Consider the following 13,018-nt stretch of genomic DNA (forward strand, 5'->3'; position numbering starts at 1 on the left):
AGAGAGCATATGAGAAATAGTGGATTGGGTCATGGCTTCAGCTGGCTGCTGTATAACCAATTGAAATGCAGGTTCAGCTAGGAACTAAGGGCGCCATTTGAATGTAAAAAGCAAGAACAGGCCCTTTAAAATATTCTCTATTTTGGAGGGGCTGTGTGTATATCTGCATTAAATACTAGCTTGTCATATTTGCCAGGATACAAATAAAGCCAGCCTGTCTTGCTGCGTTTGGATTCAAGGCAGCAAGCGGCAGGCTTCCTTTGACTTTCAGGCTCACTAATTCCACTAGAAAGACATGCACAGGTGCTCCAGGTGAGCAGCAGGCATTGCTTCCAAGCCTAGTGGATGTGCTAACTAGGAAAGTCACTTTAAAGCTATGAAAGGTGTGTGTGTGGTGGGAAGAGAAATATGTCTAGATTCTCCTTCTCACATTCCAGAGCAAGGAGATCTAAAACAGAAATCAAACTACATTTTCACCAGCCTCATTAAAAAAAAAAAGCATTGGCATTTATATAGTGCTTTAAGATCGTTATCAATTGCTTGACATATGTTAGCTCAGTCCTTCTTACCCTTTATTACCCCCATATTGCAGAAGGGAAAACACCTTGGGCCAAGGCTACTTTCTACCACTGTGCCACACAGCTCTCCCACATGCTTGGCAGAGGATGCCCTTCACTTCGCCAACCATCTAAAGCAGCAGTTGACACAAGTGCCCCATATGAAGATCTGATTTGCACAATTCCCCCGCATAAAATCCCCATTGCCCACCCACTGCCTAGTTCAATAGGCCCCATTTTGGTTCAGTTCAGTACTTGCACAATTGCATTTCATCTATTCTATACAATTAGACTCTGCAATGATATGTGTACTTGCATATAGCCATAATATATTGTTATTCAACTATGCAATGGCAGAAGGATTAAACAAACACAAAATGCAATTCAAAAAGAAAAGAGTGCACAAATCGGTCTACAGCATACCTAGGCCTCCTGCACATACAGCAACCATACTATGAGGACCAGGGAGAGAAATCTTCACCATACAAATTGGAATGGCGACCTGCTCAGTGCTGGGATCAGGCTTTTGAAGAACTTGGCAATACATTTTCTTCTTCTTCAGCAACTGCAGAAAGGATTTTGCTTTACTGCATTTCAGAGACCTGAGTAGGTTTCAAACCAACAATGGCAGCCCTGCAACTAGTCAGCTGACTCTTGAGACTTTGAAACCAGAAGGAGAAGCCCAGTGAGGATGCGGAACATCTTGCAAAATTGCATATTATGAACCTCATTGCCTGGGAACCTAAGTTCACGCTGCTTTGTGTTCCTTGGCAGAAAGGCTGAAAAACTATGTGATGAGCCAAGGCTTTCTGAATTCCCTGCAAATGCCTCCCGCACAAGTTCATGGGACTTAATGGGAACTGTGCAGGAACACAATGCATTCTGAGGAACGGATTCCCCATGGTCTTCATCCAATCTAGTTTGCATAGCTCAGTAACAACATAAAACCTCCTACACATCTGCCTATAGTCCATGGGAGAATAAAGAGCACTGTCCAGTTAATTGTAAGATAATCAAAACAATAATGTCTCCTGAATACATTTGGTACTGCAGGATGCATAAGACTGATGGGGGAGCCACTGAGATGTTCGCCACCTCTTGCATAGATGAGACCCTCTCGAAGGGCAAGACCAAGACAACGGGATGAGCAACTAGGCCCAGTGTGCTGAAAGGAGGATCCAGAAACCAAGAGAGGAGGAGGAGTTTTGGATTTGATATCCCGCTTTATCACTACCCGAAGGAGTCTCAAAGCGGCTAACATTCTCCTTTCCCTTCCTCCCCCACAACAAACACTCTATGAGGTGAGTGGGGCTGAGAGACTTCAGAGAAGTGTGACTAGCCCAAGGTCACCCAGCAGCTGCATGTGGAGGAGCGGGGAATCGAACCTGGTTCACCAGATTACGAGTCTACCGCTCTTAACCACACTGGCTTTTTACAGACAAGACGAGAAAGGGCAGAAAGCTAAGAGACGGTTTAAAGGTCTGTCTAGAATACTGACCCATTTCTGTGATATCCAGCGTGAATTTTTGTGATGGTTCCAGCACAGCATTCCTAGCCAGCAGGTATGATTGGTAAGAAAAAGTTATGGGACTCAGGCTGCAATCCTATACAGCAGCCTTCCCTAACATAGCACTCACCAGATGTTTTGGAGTACAGCAACATACAGCTGTGTGGGATGGGAATGGTGGGAGTTGGAGCTCAAAACATCTGGAAGGCACCAGGTTGGAGAAAGCTGCTGCAGACAACATAGTGGTGAGCATTCTGAGAATATGTCTGAGTCCGCCCTGTAATTCAGAGGCACAGAACCATTTTCAGCCCAAGGACCAAGTTGCCTTGTGGGCAGTTTTCTGGGGTGGGTGGATGTGGAGAGACATAAAGAAGAACGGGCAGGGAAACAGAAGTGCCTCTTGACTTTGTGCAACAAGGTACACACACATGCACAGAGGTTTCTGCACACTCACAACCCTCCATCCAGGCAAGGGAGAGGCATTACCCCAGCTCAAGGGTGTGTTTGAGCCAGGCAACAGCGCAAAGCAGGGCTGAAGAACATGGGGCCTGGTCTAGTCCCAAGGGCCAGGTAGAAGGGCTTTGAGGGCCCCGCCCCTGCTGTAATTACTAGATCTTATTATTAGAGTACACTAAATTTAATATTAACACAGAACAAAAAACTGTGATTCCTTCCCATACAAAGTGATGCTACCTTCATTAAATAACACAAAAAGGATTCACTACAATAAAGGGGGACACACACTTACAGCAGTGTAGGGACCCTTACACTTGTTTTTAATTCCAAACACTCAATTACATAACCCAGATGCATTGGTTAGGGATATTGGCCTAGCCATATCGATGACCAAGCAAATTATTGACTAATGACTCAGAATGGTCAGTGGGTATTCACTCACTAGTCAAGAAACAGCTGGATTTTCCTTGACTGTTCTGAACAGGAGAAACTAATCCGACTGTGGGTGAAGGTGGTTTGCTATAACAAGATATAAACAAGATCTGTGTGCGTGCTAATAGAATAAAAGCAGATTTGGAGACAGAGAGACAAAAAAAGTCCAGTTTGAGAATGAGATGGGCTTAGGCAGGCTTCCACAACCTTGGCCCTCCAGATGTTTTGAGACTACAATTCCCATCATCCCTGACCACTGGTCCTACTAGCTAGGCATCATGGGAGTTGTAGGTCAAAAACATCTGGAGGGCCAAGGCTGAGGAAACCTGGGCTTTGGGTTCTGAAAGGCTAAAAGTATTGGGGTATTTTTTGTAGTCACTCTCTCAGGATGGCAGAGCTTAAGCTGGTGTTGCTTCCCCTGCTCTAAGCCTGCATATTTTGTAACCTAGGGAACTGCCTTACACCAAGTCAGACAATCAGTCCATCCACTCAGTATTCCCAACCACTACATGCAGATGCCAGGGAGTGACTCTGGAACCCTCTGCAAGATAAAGATCTGATCTGCCACTGAACTACAGCCCTCCTTCCACCTACACTGTAGGAGCTTGAGACTCACAGGGGAAGAAGGGAGTGTCTGGCAAAGGCAAAGCAGGGCAGGCCAAGTCAAACTGGAGGCCAGGCAAGAACAGTACTATGGACAGTTCCACTGAAACATTCTCCTCCTAAGGCAGCTGCAGGAGGCAATGTTGTCTCTGCAAAAGGCGCCTACAGCGAACTGAACCTTTCCGTAGGTCGACAAGACCTGGAGGGTCACACAGGAGGGCTCTACCTCTCTGGTTTAAAGGCCACACCTTATTGTGCAGTCTTCTGTGGAGATAGCAATATTGCAGGGGACTAATCTGATGAGGATGGTGTGGGGACTATGTCTTCAGGCCGCGAGGACATCAAAGAAAGCACTCATGAGCTCACATCTTGGACCAAGTGATGTCCTTCTATGTACTGACACCTACATTTTGAAACCCTCTGTCTCGATATCAGGCACCATCATTGCACTTTTTGGGCACCTGCAAAAAAGCCTCCTTGTTTAGACAAGGCTACCCAGATGTTTAGAAAGCTGGTGCGAGTTTCAATCTGTTCTCAGTCTGTTGTTACTCAAACTTTTCAAAAGTTTAAATTATTGCCGTTAGCTTTATTATTGATAATTTTATTTTTGTAAACCACTTATTTTTGTAAACCACTTATGGGAGACCTGAAAAAGTCCAAGTGAGTATCTTTTTCTTTGGATACATAAAGTCACCAACAAGCTTCACTGTTGGAAGGGCTCAGGGATGAATATAAAGCTGCCTTCTACTGGGTTAGATCGTTGGCCTGTCTTTTCCCTGCACCGTCTTCTCCAGTCGTCCCCAACCTGGTGCTCTCCAGATGTTTCTGACCACAAACCCCAGTAGCCTCAAGAACTGCCCCTCACCACCCAAGTGAACAAACCTAGACTCTACATTCTTCATCTGAGGTGCCCCCTCCGAGGGAGATGTGAAGGGTGGCAACACAAGAAGGGGCCTTTTCAGTAGTGGCCCCCCATTTAGGGAATGCTCTCCCCAGGGAGGCATGCTTGCTGCCATCTTATAGACACCAGGCAAAAACATTTTTATTCACCCAGGCCTTTGGTTCTTTAATTTTAGCAGGGTGGTGTGGAGCTGGATCTATATATATAATTTGTGTATTTTAAGCTGTTTTATTCTTGTTTTTATACTCATTCTTAATGTACATTTTTTGTAAGTCGCTTAGTGTTTCATTTTTTGGAAGCGAGAGACAATAAACAGCAGCAACAACTCACAGTCCCAGCCAGCATGGCTGTGTGATGCTGGGGGTTATGGGAGCCGTAGTTCAAAACATCTGGAGGGAAATCAGGTTGGGGGGCATGGCTCTCATCTGGCTGGGTTTTGCACAGCTATCTGAAATCTTGTAAACTAGGTGCTTGGTATCAAATTTTACCTTCTTCACCCATCAGGAAACCTGCCTCTCCCTGAGGTCCCTTCCCTCAAAATTCTTCTTCCATAAACAAAGCTTTTCTGGATCATTGTACTCTCACTTCCACAGAACTGCCTGCCATTAAGATGGCAACTGTGATATCAGGGTGAATCCCACCTTTCTGGTTAATCCTGAATGCTCCTCTGGGCAGGGAATGCTTCCATTTGCTTTCCATACAGAACCAAATATACTGGTGCATATTTGGAGCACAATTAAAAAGCAGACCCTACCTGCCTGCGGACTGTCTCGCCAGAGTGGTGCATGCTCTGGTTATCTCCCGCTTGGACTACTGCAATGCGCTCTACGTGGGGCTACCTTTGAAGGTGACTCGGAAACTACAACTAATCCAGAATGCGGCAGCTAGACTGGTGACTGGGGGCGGCCGCCGAGACCATATAACACCCGTCTTGAAAGACCTACATTGGCTCCCAGTACGTTTCCGAGCACAATTCAAAGTGTTGGTGCTGACCTTTAAAGCCCTAAACGGCCTTGGTCCAGCATACCTGAAGGAGCATCTCCATCCCCATCATTCTGCCCGGACACTGAGGTCCAGCGCCGAGGGCCTTCTGGCGGTTCCCTTGCTGTGAGAAGCCAAGTTACAGGGAACCAGGCAGAAGGCCTTCTCGGTAGTGGCGCCCTCCCTGTGGAACGCCCTCCCATCAGATGTCAAAGCGATAAACAACTACCTGACATTCAGAAGACATCTTAAGGCAGCCCTGTTCAGGGAAGTTTTTAACATGTGATATTTTAGTGTATTTTTGGTTTCTATGGAAGCCGCCCAGAGTGGCTGGGGAGGCCCAGCCAGATGGGCGGGGTATAAATAATAAATAATATATTATTATTATTATTATTATTATTATTATTATTATTATTATTAAAAGCAAACAAACCACCAAATTACTTTGGGCATTTTCCATACAAAGGTCTGCTTGAACCTCCGTCTCCATCACCAAGTTAATGGCTACTAGGTACCAGTTTCCACTTGTGTTTTCAAAACCCCACCCCTAAAGAGTGATATTCTAATCTGGTTGCAGATGAAAGCATCATCACCATCATCCCCAGGGTAAAGAGGAAGGCAGAGCCATAGGAAAGAGGTGCTGTATGGCTTGTGGGTTCCCCATCAGGATCAGTGCTTTCTCTTCAATGTTCTTACATGGCAGTTTGTTGCAGAGGGCAGGCAGCAGTTTCCACTTGCTCGGCATAGCTCTCCACTCATGTCCGAAAAGCAACAGGCCACGGCAACCCTTTGACAAGATAAGAGCAGCTCCTCCTTCCAGAAAAGCATTGCAGTATCACGCTAGCTCCCCCCTTCTTTCAGAGATTGCAGTTGTGCCAGAACATGGTTCACTGCAACCTTTGCTAAACTGATGCCTGTCAGATGGCTTGGGCTACATATCCCGTTAGCCCAAGGTTCATTTTGTACTTATTTATTTCAGGTGCTTTAATTTCTCAGTGGTGAATTTCTCAGTGGTGTTTAGAAATTATATGGCTATGCTGTCTGGGGTTGGGCAGGGAGCTGTAGTCTCCTGGTATGCTCCACAGAGGACCTTAAGGTCCATAAATAGCAACACCTTAGAGGGCCTAAGGAAGTTAGATTAGCCTCAACCAGAGCCAGGGCCTTTTCAACACTGGCTCCGGCCTGGTGGAACACTCTGTCTCATGAGACCAGGGCCCTGCGGGATCTGATTTCTTTCCGCAGGGCCTGTAAGACAGAGTTGTTCCACCTGGCCTTTGTCTTAGAATCAATTTGATTCCCTCCCCGCCCCCCTTTCTTTTTTCCTTTCTCCTCCTGTGATGAGGCTGCATTTTAATGTTTTAATTGTTTTAATGTTGTATTTTAATCAACTTGTTTTTATTATTGGTTTTTAGCCGCCCTGAGCCCGGTCTTGGTTGGGGAGGGTGGGGTATAAATAAAATTTATTATTAATTATTATTATTATTACTACTATTATTAGTCCAGAACATCTGCTGGAGTGCATCAGCTTGATGAAGGCTGTCGCGGGACATGGATCAGCATCTCAGTGCTGTGTTATGATCAATGGGCTACAGAATTTACTTTGAACTTTTAACTACATTGTCTACTGCCAATTATCATCTAAGAGAGCACAACAAACACTAACCATGCCAGGCTGAGCTTGGCACTACTTGCAGTGAAACATTTCTGCAGGGGCAACCTGAAGGTAGACTGCAGTTCACTGGGCTACCTAGAACAGGTGTCGTCAACTAGATCTTGATGCACCACAGTGCCTACCAACCCCAGGGAGCAAGGCCAAAGGTCAGGGGTGATCCGAGCAATATCAGGGAAGCCAACTACTTGCTGAGATTCTTTCTGAGAATGATAAGTTGCCCTGATCCTGCTTGAAGTGGTTCCGAATAAGCAGTTCATTGGCACAGCTTCAAAATAACGCTTTGATTGTGAAGAGATGCTGAGCATAGAAACATAGAATTGTAGAGTTGGAAGGGACCCAAAGGGTCATTGAGCCCACATTGAGCCCATACAGGAATTGTATGCACTCCTACTTTACAAATTTAAAATACACCCAGTGGGGTGCCGCCCATTTCATCGTTGTTGTTACTGCTGCTGTTGGTATTATTAGTGTGCAAGACAAAAGTCAGCCCACACAATTTACAAAACAAAAGTATACACACACACATCAGAAATATTAAATAACTAGCTCAGACAGCAAGAAATTCAACAACAAAGACGCCACTTCTGGTGCTGAATTTCTCCCCAGTGAATTTCCAGCAGACCGCTGGGGAAGTCAATGGGGTGCTCTCCAGACGTTGTTGAACTACAGATTCCATCAACCCTGTTCATTCGCCATGCCATCTGGGGCTGATCGGAGCTTGAGGCCAACAACATCTGGAGGGCACCAGGTGTTGGCCACCCTAGGTCTATCACAACTAAGGTTGTCAACCTAGACCATGGCATTTCCCAGCTGCTGGTCTATCAATTGCAGCTGCTTAAGCAACTCATTGGGGGGAAATAGTTCCCCCAGTAAAAACACAGGGACAGAGATTGGGGCTCATGGCATGAGTAGAAGACACACCTTTATCCTTGTCTTTAAGGATATGAGAAATCAAGTAATTCCCCCGGGCATTACATTTGAGCAATCAAAGACATTTTGGTCTTGGAGGCAGAAAATCCAGGTGATGCCTCGCATGATCATAATCAAGATATTTGTTCCCTGCCCTTTTTTACTGGTATTCCAATGGGCTGCAGACTGTCTGATTCTGCCTAACGGCAGCCTTGCAACACACCCACACACCCTATACTTGATCACCCTTTTGAAAAAAGGAACTTCAACCTCCCGCAATATATTGCAACAGGCTAATAATCATTCCCAGAATTTCAGTCTTGCGCTGTTTATTAAAGAATCTGCTACACGTCATTTCAATGACTTTTGGTCAATTCATAAACCTTAGTACAGGATAAATTATTTCCACCATGTTAGATTTGCCAATCCAGATGCATGATTCATTTTTGGAAAAACAAAACAAAAATTTAAAAGGTCCCAACACTCACAGTTGTTTTGCTCACAGCACTGTCCTCAAGCCACCAGGTACTTCCATTATTCTGTGTCCAGAACTCTTCAACAAGTTCAAGTAGACTTAAAATGTTAAACATTCTTTTTTAAAAGTACTTTAATTCACAGAAATGTTCTTTTTTTGGTTTCTTATACACAGCAGGTGGTTACTTTGTTTAAAAAAATCCATTCTTTTTTTCCATATATTTTTTCAGTATCTGACTATACAATAACGTTCTATCTAAAGCTTTGTCCACATAATCCAGACCCGGTCGCCTGTGCTTCGGGATTCAGAAGTCAAAACAACCCCACCCCCCTCCCAAAAAAATATAAAGATCTATCAACAATTTTACTAAGATAATTTCCATAGTTCTGTCATGTAAATCATCAGGAAAGTGCAGCAGAAACACGGAAATGGACACATCACACATAAGCAATACTTTTTATCATGAAGTGTGCATGTAGATCTTAGAAAGATTCAGAGAGAACGGACATGACGATTAAATCCTATTTACAGAATTTGTTAAGCTAATTTCTGAGGGGAAGATTTAGATGGGGGGTGGGGAAGCTGGAAGGGGGAATACTCAGGGACGTCATCAAAGTGTCTTTCCTTCATGTAGGAGAGGCTGGTACATCTATAAATTTAGTCATTCATACTTTCACACGTGGGAAAACTGCACTTTTTACCAATACAGCTACATACACATACACAGAGTTAGCATTAAGCTAATAATTATTCCACTATGGAGTCAGGGTAGGTCCTTCCGTTCAGAAGAACATATTCAGAGTGGCAAGTTAACTTTGGACTTGAAGATCAGAAGCCGATGAAAACAAGTTTACTCTATCCAGTAGTTTGACGAAACTGAGCATATCAAGGTGGAAATAAAAGGTAAGACCCATTCAGGTACACCTAAGCTGGAAAGCACTTACTCTCAACTGGCTGACAAGGTGTGCATGCGAGCTCTACAAAGACTGAAGGATCTAAATAAAGATTACAGTCCTTTGCCTACTGGGAAGGGGGGCGGGAATGGCTCCATAGTACTGTGTTAACACTATACCTAGTTGCAACATAGGGAGACAGCCAAAAGAAAAAAACCAAAAACAACCTCACCCGCAGGAATGTCTGACATGTACATTAATTTTACAGAATTCCTCTACAGGCCAAGCCCTCCACCAGAGTACACATCCGTTGCTACAAATGCCCTCTTCAACTGAGGATTCATCCAACAGGGAAAAAAAACCTTAGCCATGCTTTTTAGACATTATGATGTTTTACGTTTAACTATTTTGCAATGGATAATTTCCATAGCTTGGGTGTTGTTTTTTAAATCTTATTTTATTAAGCACAGCCCATTCCTAAGCATACTGCAGAATGCTGGTTAGGGAGCAAAATGTCCACTTTCCAAGCTGGAAATGTATCTACTCAGCAGATCTCAAGCACAGTTTTAGCTGTGGAGGAGGAGGAGGAGGCAATGCCCAGAGTCCTGCCCCAAAGCCTTCCTAAGAGAGCCCCTGCACATCAGAGAGGGGCAATGGTGACTTATTTTCACGGTCCTTCTCCTTCTTGGTTTTAGATTACGAAAAGAAGTTGACATACCATTTGGTTAGCATTCTCTAGACTAAGGCGGGATGGGGGCCCCAGATGTATTAGTTGTATGCATTTCTAGTAAGGATCATACACAGGTTACACGTAATTCATGTACAGTTATGGTTCCAGTGGAGCTGGTGGGGAGGTGAAATCATAGCAAAGAGATTAATAAACAGCGGTGCTCCCATTAGAGATAGGCTAGTAGAGAGAAGTGCACAAGGTAGCAAGTTGCATCAAGGACGTGCTGAGACGGAGGGCAAGGGAGTCCCAAGAGAGGGGCCATGATTTGGGGTTCAGGGTGTGGGCTCCTTCCATCTGCAGGGTTATTTTTAAACAAAACAACAGCAGGAACACAAAATCACCTGACAACTAAAGATTTAGCTCCGTTGGGAAAACAAAAACAAAACAAAACAAAACAAAAAACCCACATTGGATTTAAGGTACGTTACAGAAACCGCCTTGGTTACTGAGTGGCTGCTACAGGTCTATGAGCTGATCCACTAGCAGAAGAGACCTGGCTAGGTTGGGAAGACTGGATTCAGAGCTTCCACTGCTGTTTCTAGAATGCCCACCTGAAAGTGTGAGAGATAGCAATTCAGTATCGAGCAAGAGAATTAAAGGGAATTAAAAGTTAGCTTTTTTATTTCAATAAATAAAATGAAAAAGGCGTTCACAAGCAAACAAAAAGGAAGTGCAAGCTACAAACTAGAGAAAGCAGCAGCAGCAGTCTGGAATCTACACAAGCGTGGCTCTTGGAGTTACAGTAGATAGATGCAGAAAGTTTTGCAGACACAGTCTTCAACGTGGTTTTTGAAGAGAGATTCCAACAACCAAAGGTCTCAGCTGCTCCCTTCTAAAAAGTTAAGTCAGCCAGCAGCGGCTCTGCCCGTGGCACTGCACTCCTGATACAGATGTCAACAGGAGAACTAACTTTATCTTTAAGTGTGGCAGCACCTACACTTCAGAACTCTCTGCCTATAGAAGTCAGGCAGGTGTCTGCTAAAAACGTTTTTGTTTAGACAAGCCAGTACAGAAAGTTGATGCGAGTTTTAATCTGTACTTAGTCTATTTTTGTTTTAACTTTTTCAAAGTTTTAAATTATTGTTGGTTTTTCTTATTGATAATTTTATTGAGGTTTGTTTGCTTTTACAGTCAAGCAGTGTATAAGGTAAAGGTAAAGGGACCCCTGACCATTAGGTCCAGTCGTGGACGACTCTGGGGATGTGGTGCTCATCTCGCTTTATTGGCCAATGGAGCCGGTGTACAGCTTCCGGGTCATGTGGCCAGCATGACTAAGCCCCTTCTGGCGAACCAGAGCAGCGCCATTTACCTTCCCGCTGGAGCAGTACCTATTTATCTACTTGCACTTTGACGTGCTTTCGAACTGCTAGGTGGGCAGGAGAGGGACCGAGCAACAGGAGCTCACCCCGTCGCGGGGATTCGAACCACCAACCTTCTGATCGGCAAATCCTAGGCTCTGTGGTTTAACCCACAGCGCCACCCATGTCCCTTAAGCAGTGTATAGATTATGTGAAATAAGTAAACAGAATAAATGGAGGGTCAGGGGCTTAGATCTAGATCTCCTCCCTCTCTAAGCAACCTCATTTAGTATCCTCTTCTCTAGGATGATTTTACAACAGTGTTAAGGAAATATTAGATCAGGAATCTGTTACTGGGCAGGGCTCCATGACAAAAATCGAGAGGGAGAGTCCTGTGCGCATGGACCAGGGACAAAGGGGGAAAGGCAATTTCAAAAGTTGTGGCGCACCAAATTCTTATTCAATAGGGAGCTTCTGTGTCTTCCCATGGAGGCCTCAATGTTACGCATGTCTTATCAAAAGATGCCCCTGCTCCTTTTCAGCTGCTCATGGTCTACATTCCGCGTTTTCTCTGCACAGCTGCTTTGGTAAGGTAAAGGGACCCCTGACCATTAGGTCCAGTCGTGGCCGACTCTGGGGTTGCGGCGCTCATCTCGCTTTCTTGGCCGAGGGAGCCGGCGTACAGCTTCCGGGTCATGTGGCCAGCATGACTAAGCCGCTTCTGGCGAACCAGAGCAGTGCATGGAAACGCCGTTTAACTTCCCACTGGAGCGGTACCTATTTATCTACTTGCACTTTGACGTGCTTTCAAACTGCTAGGTTGGCAGGAGCAGGGACTGAGCAACGGGAGCTCACCCCGTCGAGGGGATTCGAACCGCCAACCTTCTGATCGGCAAGTCCTAGGCTCTGTGGTTTAACCCACAGTGCCACCTGTGTCCCTTTATGACAGAATGTTCAACTGCAGCCTAGCACCCCAATACACTCTCTAGCTTTAAGATGTGTTGTGTTTTAGAATATAACTCTGTGCCTTTGGGCCTATATGAAACTCCCAGTCAAAAATCAGGATGGCAATGCGTGGGAGAGAGGGGCTGTGAATCCAGTGGGTCACCTGGCCAAGAGGCCCTACCCCTTGATTCCTTCCACCACAAATCCTCAAGCTTGTATTATAGATATTCCCTGCAGTGAACTCTGGGTCAGGATTCAAAGACCCTCAGGATTAGTTCCATGGGCACAAGGTGGGTGGTTGTCTCCTAATTATGCTAAGTTGCAACCTGCTTTTTAAACCAATAGGGCGTGGCATTGGAAGGAGCCATAGAGTAGTGATGGAAATCAACTGCAAATCTCATTGGGTTGGTATAGGCCCCGGTGGAAGCCTAACCAAATCTTGAGTACTGGAATTTGGTTCTAAATCACAAGGGTCCTTTGGAGATGATTAGAGGTAGTTCCCCCTTTATGATCAGGAGATTTGGGGCAGTAAGACTATTATGCCAGATTCCAAAATAATTTTCTTATTACTCAAGATGTTGGGGTGCTCACCTTTCCTCAACGTGTCCTTGTCACAACAAGTGGGAACTGAAAGGAGCCCAGCGCTGCCAAGACTATGG

The 13,018-nt window shown here is 45.0% G+C and overlaps 1 protein-coding gene across 16 annotated transcripts in view; it reads right to left on the reverse strand.

The window, feature by feature from the left end:
- Positions 1 to 13,018, reverse strand: part of AAK1 (AP2 associated kinase 1) — a 105,581-nt gene that overhangs the window by 3,982 nt on the left and 88,581 nt on the right. For 2 of the 16 annotated variants that reach the window (XM_053401376.1, XM_053401375.1), the window contains one exon: positions 10,023 to 10,667. The exons of the other annotated variants lie outside the window; for them this stretch is intronic. In XM_053401376.1, coding sequence (XP_053257351.1) covers positions 10,573 to 10,667 — 95 coding nt within the window. In that variant the 3' untranslated portion in view covers positions 10,023 to 10,572. Of the gene's footprint in view, positions 1 to 10,022; positions 10,668 to 13,018 lie in introns of those variants that run through there. 16 annotated transcript variants of the gene reach the window in all.

This window comes from Podarcis raffonei, chromosome 8 (genome assembly GCF_027172205.1).
Source record: "Podarcis raffonei isolate rPodRaf1 chromosome 8, rPodRaf1.pri, whole genome shotgun sequence".
Taxonomy (NCBI): domain Eukaryota; kingdom Metazoa; phylum Chordata; class Lepidosauria; order Squamata; family Lacertidae; genus Podarcis; species Podarcis raffonei.